The sequence below is a fragment of the Stomoxys calcitrans genome, chromosome 2 (assembly GCF_963082655.1).
Source record: "Stomoxys calcitrans chromosome 2, idStoCalc2.1, whole genome shotgun sequence".
Classification (NCBI taxonomy): domain Eukaryota; kingdom Metazoa; phylum Arthropoda; class Insecta; order Diptera; family Muscidae; genus Stomoxys; species Stomoxys calcitrans.
The window spans coordinates 158,400,299-158,424,414 of NC_081553.1; the positions used below are offsets into that span (position 1 = coordinate 158,400,299).

Genomic DNA, 24,116 nt, shown 5'->3' on the forward strand with positions numbered 1-24,116 from the left:
ATTTCATATGATTTCTTATACTTATACAATTCAACATAATTCACAATATAATTCAATTTGTTTTACGATAAGTACTTAACTACTAAAATACTTAAATTAAAGGACAAATTCAAATTTGTCCAACCGTAACCAGACCAATACCTTCCTACGCCTTAGGTATTTGGTGGACTGCGTTGGAGAAAAAGTGCAGCGTAAGGATAATGCAACTGGTTCAGGGAACATGTTGTTTTGGCATAGGCGGAGCGATGAGGACCACGCCCACTTAGGCACTGGAGACTAATTTAGAAATCCTACCCATTGGCATACAGCTTAAGTGTGAGGCAGCCATTGCGGCTATGAGACTTAAGGCGATGGGAGAATAGATTGAAGATGGGAGCAGCTCATACCATCGCAATATAATCGAGGTGACGATAGGAAGCCGGGAAGGATGGGAGAGGTTTCCGATCGGATACCTGAGACGACACTTGAGGTCGAGTGGGAGGCACTGCTGCCTGCGGCACAGTCTTGGAATGACATTTGGAAGAGAATGTTACACGGATAGATCAAAGCTAGGGGACAGAGTGAGCCTAGGGGTCTACATTAAGAACCCAGGGACTGAGATCTGCAGGCAGAGATTAGGGCGATCACGTAATGCGTGAGGTGGTGTGGTAATAACGCGAGCACGGCGAGTGTGAACATCTTTACGGACAGTAATATGGCCATAAGCGCAATAACAACCAGGAAGGTAAGGTCACTAAGGCACTGGAGACTAATTTAGATATCCTACCCATTGACATACAGATTAAGTGTGAGGCAGCCATTGCGGCTATGAAACTTTAGGCGATGGGAGCTGTTTTGAGCAAACTATGTGTTCTCTCTTTATAATGCTCTGAAAACGACTCGATTTTCCTTTACAATTTATAAGGCCAAAACGACTCGTTTGCCACAAAAAGTACTCATAAGAAGAAGATTAACGCGTTCTCTGAGGATGGCATAATCCGCATCGGAATGAAAGGTCAGACGATTTGGCAGTAAAGTCCAGAGAACTGCCGTCAATAAACTTGGTTAAGGGCTTGGGCGACGACAAAATGCAACACTATCGAACAGCGAAACGTCGGTAGGACGGCGAAAATCTTATGGGGTGATCCAGATCGTGAGAAGACGAGACTGAAAAGAAATAACAAGGAGGTCAGTATTGCTTTTAGCATCATAGCTGGGCACATAGGTCTACGAGCTCACTTATGCAAAATCGGTGCGGTAAGTGATAGCATGTGGGGAAGACGATGAGGCGTTGCTGCATTTTGATGAAATTTTCGAGAAATGACGCAGTGTGATATTATACATTGTCTTTTTATACCCTCCACCATAGGATGGGGGGTATACTAATTTCATCATTCTGTTTGTAACTACTCTAAATATTCGTCTGAGACCCCATAAATTTTGGGTTGCCCAAAAAGTAATTGCGGATTTTTTAAAAGAAAGTAAATACATTTTTAATAAAACTTAGAATGAACTTTAATCAAATATACTTTTTTTACACTTTTTTTCTAAAGCAAGCTAAAAGTAGCAGCTGATAACTGACAGAAGAAAGAATGCAATTACAGAGTCACAAGCTGTGAAAAAATTTTTCAACGCCGACTATATGAAAAATCCGCAATTACTTTTTGGGCAACCTAATATATTCTTGATCGTCGCGACATTTTATGTCGATCTAGCCATGTCCGTCCATCTGTCTGTCGAAAGTACGCTAACTTCCGAAGGAGTAAAGCTAGCCGCTTGAAATTTTGCACAAATACTTTTTATTAGTGTTGGTATTGTAAATGGGCCATTTCGGTCCATGTTTTGATACAGCTCCCATATAAACCGATCTTGGGTCTTGACTTCTTGAGCATCTAGAGTGCGCAATTCTTATCCGATTAGGATGAATTTTGGCACGTAGTAGTTTGTTATGATTATGTTTATCCAACAACTGTGCCAATTATGGTTCAAATCGGTCCATAACCTGAAATAGCTGTCATATAAACCGATCTTGGGTCTTGACTTCTTGAGCCTCTAGAGTGCGCATTTCTTATCCGATTGGAATGAAATTTTGCAAGACGTATTTTATTCGTACTTTCAACAACTGTGTCAAATAAGGTTCAAATCGGTTTATAACCTGATATAGCTGCCATATAAACCGATCTGGGATTTTGACTTCTTGAGCCTCTAGAGGTCGCAATTATTATCCGATTTGGCTGAAATTTTGTACGACGAATTCTCTCATGACCATCAACATACGTGTTTATTATGGTCTGAATTGGTCTATAGCCCGATACAGCTCCCATATAAATCGATCTCTCTATTTTACTTCTTGAGCATTTCTTATTCGAATTGGCTGACATTTTACACAGGTCTCCAACATATAATTTAATTGTGGTCCAAACCGGACCATATCTTGATATCCCTCTAATAGCAGAGCTAATCTTTTCTTGTATCCTTGTTTTGCCTGCGAAGAGATGACGGGAAAAGAACTCGACAAATGCGATCCATGGTGGAGGGTATATAAGATCGGGCCCGGCCGAACTTAGCACGCTTTTACTTGTTATCTGTATGAACTTACTATTTCCCCTAGTTCAGTGGATTTTCACATTTAACCCCAATGTATAATACAAAAAAAAAACAAGTAAAAAGGCGTTAAGTTCGGATACCCGAACTTTGGATACCCACCACCTCGGGTATATATGTAAACCAACTTTCATAAAAATTCAGTGAAAATGTCACACTTTATACTCATATACCTCATACCGATCTGAACTATAGACGACACGGTTGTCGAAAAGCCGAACATAAGTCACTGTGTCAAATTTCAGTGAAATCGGATTATAAATGCGCCTTTTATGGGGCCAAGACATTAAATCGAGATATCGGTCTACATGGCAGCTATATCCAAATCTGGACCGATTTGGGCCAAGTTGCATAAACATGTCGAAAAGCCTAACACTAAGCACTGTCCCAAATTTCGGCGAAATCGGACAATAAATGCCTCTTTTATGGGCCCTAAAGCTGAAATCCAGAGATCGGTCTATATGGCAGCTATATTCAAATCTGGACTGATCTGGGCAAAATTGAAGAAGGACGTCGAAAAGCCTAACCAAACTCACTGTCTCAAATTTCAGCGACATCGGACAATAAATGCGTCTTTTATGGCCCCAAAACCTAAATCCTAGATATCGGTCTATATGGCAGCTATATCCAAATCTGGACCGATCTGTGCGATATTGCAGAAGTATGTCAAGGGGCTTAACTTAACTCACTGTTCCAAATTTCGGGGACATCGGGCAATAAATGAGCATTTTATGGGCCCAAAACCATAAATCAAGAAATCGGTCTATATGGCAGCTATATCCAAATTTGAACCGATCAGAACCAAATTGACGAAATATGTCAAAGGGCCTAACACATCTCACTGTCCCAAATTTCAGTAAAATCGGATAATGAATGTGGCTATTATGGGCTTTACACCATAAATCGGAGGATCGATCTATATGGCAGCTATATCCAAATCTGGACCGATCTGAGCCAAATTTACGAAGGATGTCGATGGGCCTTACACAATTCACTGCCCCGAATTTCATCAAATTCGGATAATAAATGTGGCTTTTGTGGGCCTAAGACCGTAAACCAGAGGATCGGTCTATATGGCAGCTATATCCAAATCTGAACCGATCTGGACCAAATTGAAGAATCAAGTCAAAGGGCTTAAGACAACTCACTATCCCAAATTTCAGCGAAATCGGACCATAAATGTGGCTTTTATGGGCCTTAGACCCTAAATCGGAGGATCGGTCTATATGGCAGCTATATCCAAATCTGGACCGATCTGAGCCAAATTGACAAAGGATGTCGAAGGGCCTAACACAACTCACTGTCCCAAATTTCAACAAAATCGGCAGATCGGTCTATATGGGGGCTATATCAAGTTATAGTCCGATATAGCCCATCTTCGAACTTAACCTGCTTATGGACAAAAAAAGAATCTGTGCAAAATTTCAGCTCAATAGCTCTATTTTTAAAGACTGTAGCGTGATTTCAACAGACAGACGGACGGACATGGCTAGATCGTCTTAGATTTTTACGCTGATCAAGAATATATATACTTTATAGGGTCGGAAATGGATATTTCGATGTGTTGCAAACGGAATGACAAAATGAATATACCCCCATCCTTCGGTGGTGGGTATAAAAACAATAAAATAACAAAAAAGTCTATGGCTTGGATTTGATGGAATATTTTGCCCTAGCTGATTTTCTTCATTAGAGCATGTGTAGCAGTCTCGCTCCATTGGAGGTTTATCTGGGTGACCTTAATCATTGGTCCTCCAATAAATGAGTTTATTGGGAGTGGGTGATGGTTTCATCGTCGGCTCCCTGTTCGGTAGGCTGCATTGAGATTTCCATAAATGCGCTGCCTGATGTTTCAATATTAGGATTTTTTACCTTTACTAGTTTTTCCAATAAATGGGTTTATTGGGAGTGGGTGATGGTCTCATCGTCGGCTCCCTGTTCGCTAGGCTGCATTAAGATTTCCGTAAATGCACTGCCTGATGCTTCAAATTAAGATTTTTACCTTTTCTAGTCTTTCCAATCTTTAAGTTAGTCGTTAAGCAGTCTTGGGTCTCTCTCCCCTGCACAACCTGTTGTTTTAATATTAAGATCTTAGCTTATCCTAGTTTTCTCAATATTGTCTCGTCGTAGGCCCCTGTTCGTTAGGTGATATTGAGTGAGCTGCAGCTCCACCGCCTGAGGATATTTGCATGTCCCAGTCTTCCTTATCATGAAAAAGACGGCCTTGGTCCCGTAGTACGCCATGCTTTAAGCCTTAGCCAAACTTGTCACGGAGACTTGATCAATGCCCACCACAAGGAGAGTTCCTTCTTCCTTCTCCTCCCTGTGGAAGACCTCCCATTTGTCCACGGCCAACTCTTCGTTTTGCTTGTTTCAGACTTCCATCATGCGTTCCGTAGCAAATACACCGCTCTCATCCTTGATGAAGACCGTTACCTTTGTGAGCTGGGGGATGTCCATTTTTCTTTGCAGGTCGTACTTTGCGCCACAGTGAGTGTAGATACTTCCGACGATCTTTTTGACGGTATCAATACATTCTGCTGACGCAAAGATGTCCCCTCTACACTCGCAGGTCATCATTTGTATGGATGGACCCTCTTCAGAGTTCCACTCATGTTCGAAAATCCGCTCATTAACCAGATCCTCCACTTGAGACCGATGATCTGGTGGAATCCTACCGGATGCACTGCCGATATTGATGGCTGCATAAGTCATCTCATCTCTGTTGTCCTTCTTTGCCTCTCTGGCGTAAGAAGGCGGCTCCTTGCCTTCTTCAGAGACCATCTTCCCCTTCCATGATGGCTGTGTAGTTCTTTTGGAAGTCACAGTGCTCCATAAAGACTCAGGGTCCGTGCGGGCATCATTCGTTGCTATTCCGCACTGACACTGTCTGGAATCTCCATTGCGTGAGGGCTGACTTGGTCTTCCCAGAGTACTTGAAAGCGGGGAGAGCTCTTCTTCTTTTGCAGCATTTTAGCAGTAATATGCTCTTCGGGATATCTCTTCCCAGCTTCCGAAGAAGTGCCTGGAACGTCAGATCTATCCCTCCCAGCATCCTGCACTTTCGCCCGATTGCATTGACACTGTCGAAGTCTGAATTGGAATCGAAAATACCACCTTTAAGTACGGTTTGAAGCCATCGCCACAGCTGTTAGGTCTTTAAAGACCATTTTGAGCCTACTCCTGAGAGGCTTTAAAATTGTTCGTAATAGGTACCTATTCCGAGATACGGATATTTTTTTCGAGGAGCGAATTGAAAACACGTACGCTCCACTAAACGGTTACTTTAAGAACAACAAGGACCATTAAAGCAACAGACAAATGGCTTCAGGCACACGAAAACACATCAGGAAATTTGTTGAGGCCGTAAATTGTTTGGTGTATACCAAAAATTGTGAAAACTACAACTCCCATAAATAATTTTTGCTTTACTTATAGCACAAGAAATAGAGCAGATCACAAAGCAATACAAAACCATAAGTTGTTCAAAAATGGATGAGAGGCTTAAAATTTAATTATGTATAATAACATCGAAAAAGAATCTAAACACGTGCTTAGATCGGCTAAGCCGAATCTTGAATACTCACCACCTTGGATTCCACCAAAAATTTGTTTTTATTAAATCAGTTCGTATTTGACTTATTTTACAACAATCAAATCGGGAATTGTTTGCGGCGGCAGCTATGGTCTCAAGTAGTCATATCGGGGAATTGGAATTTAAAGGGTCTACATTAGTATATAGACCGATACTTGACACGTAACGAACGTTGGAATTCATAGCAAAAGTATCTGTGTCTAATTTCCGCCAAATCAAATGAAAATTGAGGCCCCCAGGAATTCAAGATGTCGAATCCGAGTATCGTTTACAGAGGGCTTTATCAGTATACGGACCGATTCGGTGTTTGTGTCAAATTTTAGCCAAATCGGATGAATATTAAGGCTTCCAGAGGCTCAAAAAGTCAAACCCAGGAATCGGTTTATATGGTGGAATACCAGTGTATTGACCGATTCGGATCATACTCGGCACTGATATTGGCGGTCAAAACCCAAATCCTTTTGCCAAATTTCAGCTAAATCGGATGAAAATTGAGGTCTCTAGGAGCTCAAGAAGCTATATCCAAATCTGAACCCATATGACACATTTGCAAAATTTTGCAAAACTTCAAGCGGACATCTGTATTTGTTAGAACGCTTTCGTGATTTCAACAGACGGACAGACGGACATGGCTTGATCGACTCAGAATATCAAGATCAAGAATATATATATACTTTATAGCTCAGTTCAATATTTGGCGGTGTTACAATTGGAATGACTGCGTTAGCAATCATGCTAAGTTCGGCCGGCCGAAACTGAACCGATATGACACATTTGCAAAATTTTGCAAAACTTCAAGCGGACATCTGTATTTGTTAGAACGCTTTCGTGATTTCAACAGACGGACAGACGGACATGGCTTGATCGACTCAGAATATCAAGATCAAGAATATATATATACTTTATAGCTCAGTTCAATATTTGGCGGTGTTACATTTGGAATGACTGCATTAACAATCATGCTAAGTTCGGCCGGCCGAATCTTGGGAACCCACCAAACTGCTAAAATTTTACATAATGGGTTTGCACATTATGTACAAAATTTCAGCCCCATCGGATAAAAATTGAGGATTCCAGGGGCTTGAGATGTCAAATCAGGAGATCGATTTATATAGGAGCTACACCAGGTTATACACCCATTTGGACCATATTTGCCACGGTTCTCGGATGTAATGTAACGGAACACTATGTGCAAAATTTCATCTCAATCGGTTAATAACTGCAGCTCCTAGAAGCTCAAAAAGTCAAATCGAAGGACCACTTCATATGGGAGCTATATCCGAGACTGAACCGATATGGACCATTTGCAATCTCCAACGACCCAGCGGCTAAAAGAGGTGTGCAGCAAGCTTTTATAATGCTTGCAAAGAAATCTGGAGGCATTCCAAAGACATACGCGCTCGCTTCCAAATTTACTCGGCGTGTCATTGGTGAATAGGGCATCACCTTTCAGTTCTACTATTAGTACTTTATAAGGCCTGTTGAAAGAGTGCATAAATAATGCCTTCTAAAATACCTCTGAAATTAGGCCTCTATATCTTCATTTTTAAAATTTCAAAAATTACAAAAAAAAATTTACTCGGATTCTTTTTTTTTTGTTTATTTTGCATTTAATGTTGTTGTTTTTTATTAAACTCTTATTTTTTACCAATTTTCCATATAAGTGCTACATTTACCTATTGCCGCCAGTTTGGTGTGAACATGGGTCCTCCCATTTGCTAGTCAGATGCGCTCAACTCAGCCAAAAACTTGTTTATAATGTAAGCCGCTAAAGGCAAACAAAACAAATTGTCTTTTTTTTAGAACAAACAGCATCGTCCTTGCCTTATCCTGCCAAGTAGTTATGAATTTGGATTTACTCTCACTCTTTGTGTTTGGGTTGTACTTACATCCAACATATCCTTCATGTGAAGAGTATTGAACCCATGAAGAGTATTTTTTAACCGATTTCGATGAAATTTGAAACAGTGAGTTTTAGTAGATCTCTTCACCTTTTTGTTGAATGTGGTCCAGATCGGAACATATATGAATAAAGCTGCTGTATAGATCTATCTCCCGATATATGGTATTGAGCCCATAAAAGGAGCATTATTTATCCGATTTCGATGAAATTTAAAACAATGAGTTTTAGTAGACCTCTACACTTTTTTGTTTTGCCGTATATCCCGATATAGAGCGTTGAGTCTATAAAATTATTTTTCATGCGATTTCTATGATATTCGGCACAGTGTGCAAGCACAAAAATAAGAAAGAAATTCCAATTTTCTGAAAACGCAATTGAGTAAGAGTAAGAGTAAAAAGTCCTTAATCGACAAAGGAAAAAATAGCCCAAGATAGCAATTTTGCAAAGATGGTTGCCAAATCTCCATTTTTTTACTAAATTAATTGCGGAGGCTACAAATATTGTTTGGTTCCAAGAATATTTTGCATGAGTTTAGCGAACATATAAAGTAAAACATCATAACCCAAATCAGGGGTCTGGGCTTTGAGTTTTGAGAATTCGAGGGGGTTTTCCAATTTTTCATAAAAATAACTAAAATACACCAGTTAAAGTGATATTTTGTTTTTTTTTTTTTAATTTCACTTAAAACGAAAGTTGGATACCCACCAGCATGGATTCCGCTAACATTCTACCTTTACAAATTCATGTCATATTTGAATTATTTTGCAACAATTAAATCAGTAGTTGATTGCGATGTTTAGGGGGCTTATATCAGTATATAGAGCCATTCAGATTATACGTGGCACAGAGGATTAAAGTCTTAACATACTTGGCACAGAGGCCGGTAGTCTTTACCCAAATGAGGTGAAAATTGAGGCTGATCCGGGGTCGGTTAATAGTGGCTATATCAGTATACCGATACGGGTCATTTATGGCACAAATTTTGGAAGTCGGGACAGACGTCGTTGTGCCAAATTTCAACCAAGTCAGGTGAAAACTGAGGCTTCAAGGTGCTCAAGAAGTCAAATCCGTGGGTCGGTCAATATGGGGGCTACATCTGTATTAAGACCGATTTGAATCATACATGGCACAGATGTTGGAATTCAAAACAGGAGTACTTGTGCCAAATTTTTGACAAATCGGATGTAAATTGAGGACTCTAGGGGCTTAATATCTCAAAAATGGGGATCAGTCTATATGGGTGAACATTTTCAAGCGCTATCGTGATTTCGACAGACGGACATAGCTTAATCGAATCTGGAAATGATTCTAAGCCTATCAATGGTGTAGCTTATTAGAGTTGCATACAAATGCACAAAGTTAAAATACCCTTTACCACAGTGGTGTAGGGTATAAAAATCAAATTAAAGAGACTAATGTATTACATCTCATTCATTTAGCCATATTCTGAGCAGTTGTCACGGAATATGTATGTGTTAAAGCTCTCTTGTAAGGCCAACTTTGAATAGTATTTTAGAGAACGGCTACTGTCTTTCGCCGCTGGGAACCTACATCAATACTGAGGAAGAGTGGTTCGACAGCTTTCTCATCTGACCCTGGATGCGTACAAAAGCTCATCATGACAAGTTCTAACGAATCTTGTGAGGATGAACTCCTGGTGGAGTCAGAAGATGAGGCTAACACAATAGTGGTGAAAGTTCTGAATCCTGACTATGGTCCAGTTTCTACAAATAAATCTCCACGATTGTAAGGCCGCTTCGGCGTCACTAAAGGTCCTCCTGATAGCAGGGGAATTTTACGTGGTTCTTATACAGGAACCATGGTTGTGTAGAGGAATGGTTCGTGGACTAAGAATTCCGGGACTTAAACTTCTCTCAAGGGTATGGGGAATGGGAGACACAGACCTTGTATTCTTGCATGCATATAGTAAAGGCAATCCACTGAAATAGCGCTGCACTACCTAGTCGGCTACATAGAAGGTTCTTTCACTGTCAAGGAATATACAATGGTAGCATTTCTTGATATTGAAGGTGATTTCATTAATATAAAACCGACGTCAATCATGAAGGAATTGGAGTTTCTAGGCATCAAAGGGCAAGAAAGGCAACTCTTGCCTTATACAAGAGATCCATTAGCAAAAGTTGGGGGGTTTAGACAGCGAGACATGCATTGGGTATTTATTGCAGTTGTAAGACCTATAATGCTATATGGTGTTGCGGTCTGGTCGACGGCGCTTTAAAAGTCCACCTACTGCTCTATACTTAACCAGATCCAAAAAATGGCTTGTTTGTGCATCACAGCCGTACTGTGGACGACACAATCTGATGCACTGAATTTAATGATACATCTAATGCCTCTGGACATTGTGGTTGTCCAAATTGCAGCGAAAACTCATTGTTCATGTGGCGGCTATAGAAACTGTGCAATGGCGTATTCTATGTTCCAGGCAGTGTGGATTACACCTTACCTGAGCCGCTTTTTGATTGAGAGTACTGTACCACTATTCCTGATAGAACATCGACTTCTATACGGATGGTTACAAACTAAACGACCAGGTGGGCTTTGGGGTGTACTCTAAAGATCTAGAACTGGTCATATCGAAAAGGTTACCCGACCACTGTAGTATGTATCAATCGGAGATCCTTGTAATTAAGGAAGTGGTGGAATGGCTTAGATATTATGTCATAACGACGATTGGCATAAATATCTTCTCCGACAGCCAGAGAACGTATTTCTGAACACAAAACCTCTCTGGAGAACGTATTTCTGAACACAAAAACTGCCCTCGACTGTCGCAGATCTCTCAATGAGATGGCTGAACAGCTCGAAATTCAACTGGTCTGGGTACCGGGCCACAGAGATACCGCAGGGAATTGTTAAGCGGACGAGCTGGCGAGACTTGGAACTACCCTATACATTCCAGGGATACTGAAATCTGTGGGTATGCCTCTAGCGACATGTAAGCTATGTTTTCAGAATCAGGCCCGAAGGACAGCGAATGATAGATGGTCACTAAGAGGAGGCTGTGTGGCCTAATCTTGACTTGAAGAGGTCTACTGCTTTTCTGTCATTGGCTAGAAAAGACGTCTCAGCCATTGTGTCCGTCATGACAGGTCACTGTCTAATCGGAAAACATGCTGGCGGACTGAAGGCTGCCAGCAACGACTTTTTCAGAAGCTGTGAGGACATCGAAGGAGAAGAGACTATAGACTATGTGTGTGTCCCGCACTAGCAGTCAGAAGGAGTTCCACTTTAGGTTCTCATTTCTTTGAGAACTTGTCTGGTTTAGCGGATGTGAACATTCGCAAGTTATTGGGCTTCTTAAAGCGATCTGGATGGTTCAGCGGTAGGAACTAGAAGGTATCTTCCTTCTTCTGTTCCTGTGGTATCACAATGGACGAAAACGTCTAAGTGAGTCTGATCGCAGACTGCCACTTAAACCTAACCTAACCTAGTGAAAGCTTTGTCTACCAAAGGATTTTTTTACTTATTGAATATTGGTTTTGGTTTAGTCAAATTACTTTTCAAAGTTAAGTTTATAAACTATTTGCCAGAAACTTAAGAGTTGTAAAATTTATATAACACTTGCAATTTTTCCTTGTTTTATGCTAAATTTTTTCAAATTATATTAAAATTGACAACCTAAACGGAATTAATTTTTTAATTCATTTTATGAACTTATTCCATTAAATACAAGAGGCTTCGTTCACACATGATTCATTATATACTGATAAAAGTAACGAAGAGTATGGGAAGACAGTCTTATAGACAACCATTTTCAATAGGCTATAAAGAATAATTTATTTGATAATTCAGCATGAAATTGGATCATGTTATGTTAATAGCTTTCAGTATATGTTACGAAATCTAAATTGCAATGAGAAAGTTTTAGGAGGAAGTGCAATGCAGGCGGGAATAGTTTCAACAGAAGACAAATTGCACGAGCTTACATTGAATCTTTGCAGGATATTGGCAAGTAGAACAAAACCAAAGCCGCGTACTAAGCTTTGACCGATACATGTCCGTTTACCAATGCCGAATGGGAGAAAATGTGGAATGTTTTTTTTCAGTCGAGGCGTTCGTTTGCTTGAACTCATGTTACTTATTTGCGTGGATGAACGATGTTTTGTTGAATTCTTTTTAAAAACAGCCAAGTCCTCTTTATCGAACTCAATTCCAGAATCTGAGCCTTCCGAATTTCTTCTCTTTGCAACCATTTCTGATTTTTCAATGTTGGTATTCTCCAAAAACCTTTCCGGCTGGAAGAAATCTGGATTTTCCCAATATTGGGCAGACCTATTCAATTTATAATTGTTGATGATAACAATTGTATCCTTAGTGATTCCATAACCGGCGACAACTGTGTCTTCTGTAGCAACATGGGGTACAATTGGTGATGATGAAAATCTTAACACTTCAGATATAGTAGCCATTGTGTATGGCATTTTTTCCATGTCATAAATATTTATTATTCTTCTTCCGTGGGAGGATATTTCATCGGCTTCTGCTTGAATTTTTTTTGCAACATCTTGATTGTGAACAATGTGAGCAAAAGCTGCCATTAACAAGTTTCCAATCGCCGAATGTCCACCAATGAAGTCTTCCAGCATGTATATAATAGTATCCCTGGAAACACTTTTATCTTCTATCGAATTTTTAAGTAAAGCATCCGCAAAATCCTGCTCAGGTTCGCTCACATCAATCATGTGTTCACGTTGACTTATAATACGTTCGATAATAAATTTTCGTATTGCTGTAGACCAACCGACTATTGTATTTAGATGCTTTTTGTAAAACGGCGCCAACCATGGCAAAAAATCAAGTGCATATCCCTTGTTAATATCCCAGAATATTTCGTCGAAGCACTCCACAACTTTCTTAAAATCATTATCATTATAATCGAAACGAATTGAGCACATGTATTGAAGGAACATATTAGCGCTCGTTTGCTGTATAAGAGATTTGATTTCGCACTCACCGTGGGGGCTTAGTCTTTCTCGCAGTGCATTCATAAAAACGCAGACCTCGTAACATGCGACATTTGACATTTTTGTAAAAAGGAGCGAGGAATTTCTTGGGGAACAGTGTCGGCGAGCTAGATTTCGCCGTTTTTGTTGGAGAGAGGACCAATCGCTTAGTGCCAATGCTAGAAAATAAAACAAAATATAATAAAAGAAAACAAGATTGGAACAATATTCTGAACATTATTAATTAATAGAAAAGTTGTTAGCCACAAATATGATGTAATGAACGCATGCATGTAAGCAACTGCTTTGTACTTTTTATATTGAATATTAATGTGAATATCAACCTACTGTGTAAGTTTATCTCCCAGTGAATACTAACTAAAAGTACGTTCACATTGGCCACTAAATCCGGATTTATGGTCTTTTCGAGGTTTAAGTGCTAAATCCTGTGTTTTTTGCAGGTTTTACCATACAAAAATAAATCCCATTTTTGAAGGATTTATTTTTGAAATCCCAAATAAAGCCAATTTCATAGCTGAATAATCTATAAAAGTACCAAAATATACAACTGAAGTATTCATGCAGTGTCACGTGCCTCAATACGGCCTTACAAACAGGGGGCTGACGGCGACCCCATAGCTCGCTGTCTCAATAATGGGAAGACTAGGACAAGCGGAGATCCTAATACTAAAAAGTCAGGCAGTGCGAGAGACCCAACACAGCCTAACAAACAGGGACCCGACGACGGACCCATCACCGACTTCAAGATTCGGAATACTGGGATAGGTAAAGATCCTAATATTGAAATATTAGTCAGCGCATCGATAGGAGTCTCAATGCAGCCTAACGAATAGGGAGCCGATGATGGTACCATCATCTGCTACCAAGAACACCATTTACTTAAGATTTGGAAGGCTGAGATAGGCAAAGATCCTAGTATTGAAACATCAGGCAGTACAGGGAATGACAACTCAATACAGCCTAACGAACAGGGACCCGACGATGGAACAATTACCGACTTTATAAAGAGTCGAAAGACTTAGATAGGCAAAGAACCTAATACGACGACATTAGGCAATGCAGTGACAGGAAAGTCAATGCAGTCTAAAGAACAGGGAGCAGACGATGAGATCATCACCTACTCCAAAAATGCCCATTTACTGGTGGATAGGTAAAACTCCACCGGAGTGAGACTGCAACACACACTCTGATGAAGAAAATCAGCAAGGGCAAGATTCATATTGCCTTAATTCAGTAGCCATTGACTACCAGGAACAAAGTTTCTGGGCTGAACCATATCAACTAACAATTAATCTATGCTGAAACTGGTAGTCGGCCGAGGACCTGCGTCATTTGTCATACAAATTTGAATTATATATTTTCCCCAGAGTTGTCAACGTCGGATGCAACAGTGGTTAGATGGGGAGATGGTGGAGCATACCTGACATCACTTTATCTGCATTTCGACTATCCGACACCGCCACAAGTCGGAGCTGCAACCGCTTTTGGGGAAATAAAAACAGACAGGCAATGAGGTATTAATAGGGTGCGATGCTCACCACATTTCGTGGGGTAGTACCAACAATAATAAGCGGGGCCAAACCCTGGCAAAATTATTGAATACTAATGGCCTTATAACACTTAATATTGGCAACACAGCTACCTTTGTTAATTAGATAAGGGAAGAGGTATTATTGTAGATGTGACGATATGTTCGGAAAACCTAATCGATGAGGTTCAGGATTGGAGGGTCTCCATGGAACACTTTTTCTCTGATCATCGCTATAACCCGGCCAAGGCCTAATCCGATAAGCTTCCGGAAAAAGTTGAAAACCAACTGGACAAAATTCGGAAGCCCACTCAGAAGAAGACTTGGGCAAAATAATTTAGATTGTTTAAGCATAGAAAACATTGACGAAAATGTCAACAGGATTGCAACTGCACTGGTGCAGTCCTTAGAAGATAGTTGTCCCCTTCGGGAAAGGAAATCAGCCCAAGAAAAACCCTGGATGACCGGGGAGATTCGCAATATTGGGAAAGAGGTCCGAAGACTTTTTAACAAAGCACGTCGTAAAAAAGAGGAAGTTTTTGGGATGTGTATTACACACGGCTCAAGGAATACAGTAAGATTTCCAGAGCGGCAAAACGTGCCTCTTGGAAGCTTTTCTGCGAACAGGTCGATAGCGTTAATGACGCCGTCAAGATAAAAAGTTTCCCTCAAAAACCCCATGTCCAAACTGAAACTTTAGTAGAGGAGTAGAGTAGAGGACATGTTGAGGCTTTTAATGAAAACGCATTTTCCACAGGATACGACGGTACTCACGGAGACACCGGAATCTTGGAATAATGACGTTGATAGAAGCTGAATAATTACGGAATTTATGGTGAAGGTATCCTTGAGGAGCTTCAAACCATTTAAGATACCCATACCTGATGGAAAATTTCCGGCGTTGCTACAGAAAGAGGCACACTATCTGGCGTCTCACCTGGCCAGTATTCTCACAGCGTGCCCAGGACTTGCATATACTCCGAAAGCCTGGCAGGAGGCACGGGTGGTGTTTATACCTAAGCACGGCAAGGCAAGTTATGCGACATCAAAGGAAGAATCCTTCGATGACAAGACCTACACATTGCGGGTTTGCATTGACATCGAGGAGGCGTTTAACAATGTGCGCACCGACACATTGATCCAATCCTTAAAGACTGGATGAACCATATGCTAAGGAACAGGTAGATAAATTGGGAGGGAGAAAGTGACACAAGGCACGCCACAAGGGGGCATTTTATCGCCACTCTTATGGGTGACCACCATAAATGACCTACGATGGATGCTGACTGAGGAGGGATTTGAACCCGTCTGGTAAGGATCCGAACGAACCCAAAGAACACGATGAAGACGAAGGTGGGCCAATTTGACGCACCACGTTTCCTCAATAAAACGATTTCGAAAGCTGACAAGGTCAAATCACTCCTAAGGATCTTCGATAAGAAACTTAGTGGAAGTGTCACATTCAGGAGCGTACTGAGAAAGCTGACAGATGTTGGGCACTATGTAGACGGGCCGTAGGCTCGAAATGGGGCCTGAATCCGAGGATAGTCCACTGGGTCTACAGGAGCGTGATTAGACCAATACTTATTTACGCCTAAGTAGTTTGGTGGACTGCTATGGAGAAAAAGTGTAACATAAGGACCATACAACAGGTTCAGAGAACATGTTGAGGACCAAGCTCACTAGGGCACTGGAGACTGTGCTAGATATCCGACCCATTGTCGCACAGATTAAGTGTGAGGCGGCCACTGCGGCTATAAGACTTAAGGTGATGGGAGAATGGATTGAGGATGGGAACAGCTTATACCATCGCGGTATAATCGAGGCGACGATAGGAAACCTGGAAGGAAGTTAAGTGGTTTCCGATCGGATACCTAAGATGAACCTTGAAGTAGAGTACGAGGCACTGCTGCCATCGTATTGTCATCTGGAAGATAATGTTACACGGATGCATTAAAGCTAGAGGACAGAGTGGGCCTGAGATCTGCTTTAGACTTCCTGACCATAATACGGCCCTGCAGGCGGAGATCTGGGCGATCATGGAATGCGAGAAGTGGTGAACATCTTTACTGGCAGTAAAATTTCAATGAGGGCAGTAACAATCAGGACGGTAAGGTCACGAGCAGTGTAAGAAGGAGATTAACGCACGATCCGCATCGTTTGGGTTCCAAGCCATGGCGGAGTAACCGGGAATGAAAGGGCAGACGATTTGGCGGTGAAGGCCAGAGGACTGCCGTCAATAAACTTGGTTAACCTGGCTTTCGCGTCTAACAGATATCGGCATTTAGGTGGAGACGCAATACCAGACATGAACCAACTTGGGGGATTGTTATTGAAAACAATTAAGGATTTTGTAAGTAGCACGGAATTCCTTACTTAGATTCTCTTAGATTTTCTTTTACGAGGCTACTTTATAGTTTTTAGAGCGCACAACAAGCCTGTTACTGGCTTAGGTGTATGTCTATAGTGGTATTGGGCAAACTAATATATACGCCCTATTTTCAACCTGACCCATGTCGCTTAAATCCCCAAAAACGCAGTGCAGACGTGCTATTATATCTTAAGAGCTGGCAAACTATCGATTATTGCACCACTTGATATTTCTAACAATATCGATATTATCTTTAGTTTCTCACCACTTATATTGGTTGCCCAAAAAGTAATTGCGGATTTTTTAAAAGAAAGTAAATGCATTTTTAATAAAACTTAGAATGAACTTTAATCAAATATACTTTTTTTACACTTTTTTTCTAAAGCAAGCTAAAAGTAATAGCTGATAACTGACAGAATAAAGAAAGCAATTACAGAGTCACAAGCTGTGAAAAAATTTGTCAACGCCGACTATATGAAAAATCCGCAATTACTTTTTGGGCAACCCAATATATTTCAATACACACACCGAATAAAACCAAATTTAATAAAGTCAGTTGGAAGTCATGGGAGAAATCATTGAACAAAATAAAATATCGATAGCACCGATATTTTGAAAGCTCTATATAAGACCCTATAAAGTTAATATATTGTTGCTCGTTCTGACATTCCAAGTAGATTTAGCCAGAACCACCCGTCCGTCAGTTTACTCGCAAAAAAATAAATGGGACATTTTTACGTCAAACAAAGTACTTTTAATACGAAGATTTTCCTTTATTGTAACTGGGTAACGTTTCTCTTCAAAATATCGAGCATTAGCCATAAACGCAGCTTTATTGAACATAACTAACTTGGCTTTTTTAAACCAGTGTATAAATACTCACACTGTTACATATTATTGTGCATGTACACGAGAAAATAATCCAAAGCAAGCACATGCGCATGCACATACTTGCAATTGTGTGTTCGTCACTGATATAGGCACATTGTAATACACAAAAATATTTCCTTTTTTTGACCAAGCAAAAGGCAGTCAGTATGTTGAACAGCTCGGTCGAGTGCGGATGGTTAACTCGTAGAGTGAAGATCTTTAAAGTTTCGCCTTCAGTACAAAAATGCTGGTATGACCAATGAAAAAACTCATTAAAGCAACAGACAAATGGCTATCAGGTACAAGATACATAAGTACCGTGAAGGACGCAAAAATTGTTTCTGTTCATTTGACATCAGATGGTAACACCGATTGGCAACGTGTCAATACTATACGCAGAAAAAGTACATAATATTTATAAATGAAATTAGCAAATCACTTGAGGGCATAAAAGTCCAACACAAAATATACTAAGGTTTGTGCACGTACTTTTGCAAATTATAGCTTTAAAATTTAATTTACCATTCACAATAGAGTTATTTCTGCAGGTGGCCACACTAAATTGTGAAAAACATGACAGATGCTATACATAAGCCTGCACTGGTATGTTATCCAGAATTTCGTTGTACTGGATAGATGTCATTTCCACACAATTTCCGCGGCACTGCAGTATATAGTACTTTCATAAAAAAAAAGAGATATGGTTTGGTAATATTTACGCTACAAAGAAATATCCCTTCTAAAGAAGCATTTAAATGTGAGAAAACAACAACTCCCATAAGTAATTTTTTATTTTATTAATAGCATAATGAATACAGCAGATTATAGAACACAACCATAATGGGGTTTTGCGAAAATGGAAGGCTTTTTCAAGACCAATGTGTGTGATGGAAGGCTTTTTAATACAATTGTGTATCATAACATCGAAGTAAATCCAAATAAACTCTAAAAGAGGTCTGCTTATAATTGGAAAAGATTAGAGCTTGAATTGAGTTACGTAAAATATTAAATTGAACTTGGCATCCTTTTCCATATGCACAATCGAATTTATAATCAATAAGAATATATTGAAAATAACATCGAAAAAGAGAATCGAGGTCTGGAATCCTGTACTAATTACAAAATCCATGCCACATCCCTGAGTTGGTTCATGTCAGGTATTATGTCTCCACCTAAGAGCCGGTGTCTGTTAGCCAAAGTCTAATCATCCTCCCCACATGCTAACAATTCCCTCACAGATATTGCATAAGTGAACTCGTCCCTAAGGTCCCGTTTTGATACCGAAAGCTAGTTTGACCTCCGCCTTAATTCCTTTCAGTGACAATCACGCCTTCTCACAATCCAGATCTCATTTTTGTCGTTCTACCAACCGCTTCGCTATCCCACAGCGTTCGTCGCCCACGCTCCTAACTCAGAATGCGTTGACCCGAAAGGCTTCGGGACAACCAAGTTTATTACGGCACGTTGCCAAATCGAGCGTCTTTGTGAGCCAAGACTTTAAATCGAGAGATCGGTCTATATGGCAGCTATATCCAAACCTGGACCGATCTGGGTCCAGGTTCGAATCAGCAAAATCGGATAATAAATGTGGCTTTTATGGGCCTAAGACCTTAAATCGGCGGATCGGTCTATATGGGGGCTATATCAAGATGTAGTCCGATATAGCCCATCTTCGAACTTAACCTGCCTATGGACAAAAAAAGATTCTGTGCAAAATTTCTCTATTTTTAAAGACTGTAGATTGATTTCAACAGACAGACGGACGGACATGGCTAGATCGTCTTAGATTTTTACGACAATCAAGAATATATACATATATTCTTTATAGGTTCGGAAATGGATATTTCGCTGCGTTGCAAACGGAATGACACCTATCCTTCGGTGGTGGATATAAATATACTATTAAGAAACTGCGGGCAAAATTATCTCATACTCATGAGTGCCGTCCGTTACAAGTTTAAGCTCAATGATAAGGGACCTCCATTTTATTGGCGAGTTAATTAATTTTAATATTTTCTACGTCCCCACAAATCCGTTAATTGTTCCGCATGCTGTGGGCGTAATTTTAAAGAAACAAAAAATTTTAAAACCATTTTGCTGATCCGAGATTCTAACTCGGGACCTTTGTATTGCAAATCTTCTGATGTACGATCTGTGCCACAAAACTACTAAAATCACTCCCATGTGTTAGAATATTGTGTCTATAAATAAAATATGTCACACATAAATACAAAAGCATGGCCATCTTTGATAAAATAGAAATGAAGTTGTTAGCTAATATTGAAATGAGAAAATAGTGTCTTATTCAAAGAATAGTAATGTGGATGAATGCGTAGAGCGCCTGCTTTGAAAACGGAAGGTTCTTTTTTTCTTTTTTTTATTTACGTCCATAGATAATAAATACCCTTACAGACTAATAACAATATATTTACAAATGTATTAACCTAAGAATTTAAAAAGTAATATAATTTTCATTTTTTAACTTTCTCGATTCTCAGATAGATCTATTATATCTTTCAGTTGATTAAATTGATAACATAGGTGCCGAAAAGGATCATTATTGGCATAGTTGGTTTTATAATAAGAAATTTTCAAAAGATCAAAATATCTGGTAGGTCTGATAGGAACGTTAAAGAAAATTCCACTCAAAAGATCTATATTGGACCATGAATTAATTTAGTCAAAAACGTAATGTTTAGCATGGTTCTACGACTTTTTAATGTAGGAAGCTTTATAAGATTTAATCGGTACTCATACGAAGGTAATGAACTTCTGTCCCACGCATTTCGACGGAGACAAAATAGTAGAAATTGTTTTTGAACCGATTCTATCAAATCAGAATGAATATTGTAGTACAGATCCCATACCACTGAACCGTACTCGAGATTTCTTCCAACTAGCGACGTATATAAGTTTTTCGTTACAGAGAAATCGTTAAGTTCTTTACTCCAGCGTTTCATAAAGCCAAGAGCACTACGTGCTTTGTTTACAACCATTGAGATGTGTTGAAGGAAGTTTAAGCGTTGATCTAGAAGAAATCCAAGGTCTTTAATCTTTCAAGTTAATTGGAACCCAAAAAGTAGCTAGTTTTAAGAGAGGTTATTCTTTAAAATGATATATGTTTGCATTTGAAAATATTAAGTTGCATTAAGTTCTGGTTGCACCATTCGTAAAGAGTATCAAGGTCATACTGAAGATAACACTGTTCATCAGAGTCTCTCGTTGATCTGAAGATCTTTACATCATCTGCATACATCAAAATATTCGAGTGCTTTAAATTATAAGGGAGATCATTTATGAACAAACAAAACAGCACAGGGCCAAGATGGCTTCCCTGTGGAACACTTGAAGAGACAACAATTGATTTGGAAACTGCAGTACCCAATTTAACTCTTTGAGTACGTCCAGTCGTATATGATCAGATCCACTTTAGTAAAGATGGACTGAAACCAATAAGGTCTATTTTTCTTAACAGAAGGTTGTGGTTGACTTCATCATATGCTCTACTAAAATCGGTATATATAGTATCCGTTTGGTAGCGTTCCCTAAAGCCATCGTTGACCAAACAAGTAAATTCTAAAATATTTGTTATCGTCGATTTCGATTTCCGGAACCCCTGTTGGTAGGGAGACAATATAGAAGAGACTTGATGTGAAATAGTGTCAGTCAGAATTTTCTCTAATAGTTTCGGAATAGCATTCAAAATTGAAATGCTCCTGTAATTAGATACCTCATTGCGATTTCCAGCTTTAAATAACGGTCTTATATAAGATTGCTCCACAATTCCGGCAGATATCCAAGGTTTAAAGAACTGTTGAAAAGTGTACAAAGGGGATACGAAAGTTCGAGAGCGCAATGCTTTAAAATGTTCGATGGAATTCCATCTAGACCGGGATTAAAAATTATCTTCAGTGACCTTAAATTTTTAAGTACTACGTTTTCGCCAATCCCAGACACGTCTATAAAAGCTGAATTGTTGATTGTGTATGGATATGTTCCACATAAATCATAATAATTATCTGAGTAGGTAGTGCTAAAAAAGTCTGCAAAATGTCGGCAATGCCTGAATCATTATCAGCTACTTTAGCTTTATATCTAAGAAAGTTCTGTAAACTATTACAACGGCGCTTTGAATTCACAAATTTGTAGAAGGACTTAGGATTTGATTTCAATTGATTTCTAATTTTATTCAAATAACTACCATACGCCAATCTTGTTAATGAATACATCGAAAAGTCAGGCGTTGACCCTGAGCGTTTAAACCTTTTATATCATTTATTCTTCTTGTTCTTCAGCCTAGAAAGATTGGTTGTATTCCATGGAGGACCAGATGCGTTGCAAAAAGTAGTTTTAGGGACAAGAAATAAAGTCAAGTAGCACAGTATAAAAAGTTGAAATCGTTTCATTGATATCTTTAGATCTGAAAATTCCATTCCAATGAACAAATTAGAGTAGTGAGTTCAGTTTGATGTAATTCTTGGTTCAACTCTCGGCTGCGATGAAGGTAAAATTTTATTTTCATTTATAATTTGAATTATTCATACAAAATTTGTCTTCTTCAAAAAAACTGAGCATTGAGAACGTGGCGGTGGAATAGGCGAGAACATGTTTGAGTTTAAGTAGTTATTTTTTAGCAACGTTCAACTAAGATAATACGTCATTATTTTTTGACAACTATTGGGTTGCCCAAAAAGTAATTGCGGATTTTTCATATAGTCGGCGTTGACAAATTTTTTCACAGGTTGTGACTCTGTAATTGCATTTTTTCTTCTGTCAGTTATCAGCTGTTACTTTAAACTTGCTTTAGAAAAAAGTTTATTTGATTAAAGTTCATTCTAAGTTTTATAAAAAATGCACTTACTTTCTTTCAAAAAATCCGCAATTACTTTTTGGGTAACCCAATAGTATGCTTAGATATAAGTACTTGGTATGCTTGTGCGGAAGGTATGTCCTCCTAGGACAACGCCATGTAAAAGTAATTAGAAACGATGCCTAAAAATAAATAGTTATTAGTTTTTGAATGAGTTTACCTTTCTGGTTATTTAGCAATGAGAGTTTTTGCTGGGTAGCTACTCAAGCTCTTTATTTATTTTATACCCTCCACCATAGGATGGGGGTATACTAATTTCGTCATTCTGTTTGTAACACCTCGAAATATGCGTCTGAAACCCCATAAAGTATATATATTCATGATCGTCATGTCATTTTAAGTCGATCTAGCCATGCCCGTTCGTCTGTCCGTCCGTCCATCCGTCCGTTTGTCTGTCGAAAGCACTCTAACTTTCGAAGGAGTAAAGCTAGCCGCTTGAAATTTTGCACAAATACTTTTTATTAGTGTATGTCGGTTGGGAATGTAAATGGGCCAAAACGGTCCATGTTTAGATATAGCTGCCATATAAACCGATCTTGGGTCTTGACTTCTTGAGCCTCTAGAGGGCTCAATTCTCGTCCGATTTGATTGAAATTTTGCACGTAGTGTTTTGGTATCATTCTTAACAACTGCGCTAATTATGGTTCAAATTGGTCCATGTTTGGATATAGCTGCCATATAAACCGGTCTTGGGTCTTGATTTCTTGAGCCTCTAGAGGGTGCAATTCTCGTCCGATTGATTGAAGTTTTGCACGTGGTGTTTTGGTATTACTCCCAACAACTGCGCTAATTATGGTTCAAATCGGTCCATAACCTGATATAGCTGCCATATAAACCGATCTTGGGTCTTGATTTCTTGAGCCTCTAGAGAGTGCAATTCTCGTCCGATTTGATTAAAATTTTGCACGTGGTGTTCTGTTATGACTTTCAATAACTGTGCTAAGTATGGAGTACATCGGTATAGAACCTGATATAGCTGCCATATAAACCGATGTGGGAGGTAGGAGGGAGGGGCGCAATTCTCATCCGATTTGTACAACGGCTTCTCTCATGACCTTCAACATACGTGTCTAATATGGTCTAAATCGAGCAATAGCTTGATACAGCTCCCATATAAACCTATTTCCCGATTTTGCTTCTTGAGCCCCCGAATGAACTGGAATATTACACAATGACTTTTACAATGTTCAGCATTTATTTATAGTCGGGACTATACTATAACTTGGTATAGCTCCAATAGCATAACAGTTCTTATTCAATATTGTTCGTTTGCCTAAAAAGAGATACCGCGCATAGAACTCGACAAATGCGATCCATGGTAGAGGGTATCCATGGTAGATACCACGATCTTACTTGTTTTTTTATTTTATTTTATTCAAATAATTAAAATATCCTTTCAAATATATTT

The 24,116-nt window shown here is 39.4% G+C and overlaps 1 protein-coding gene across 1 annotated transcript in view; it reads right to left on the reverse strand.

Annotated features, from left to right (window-relative positions):
* Nucleotides 1-11,929: 11,929 nt before the first annotated feature.
* The window catches only part of LOC106084242 (cytochrome P450 307a1), a 62,308-nt gene continuing 50,121 nt past the window's right edge, over nucleotides 11,930-24,116 (reverse strand). The window contains exon 2 of the mRNA XM_013247803.2: nucleotides 11,930-13,227. Coding sequence (XP_013103257.1) covers nucleotides 11,930-13,227 — 1,298 coding nt within the window. The remainder of the gene's footprint in view (nucleotides 13,228-24,116) is intronic.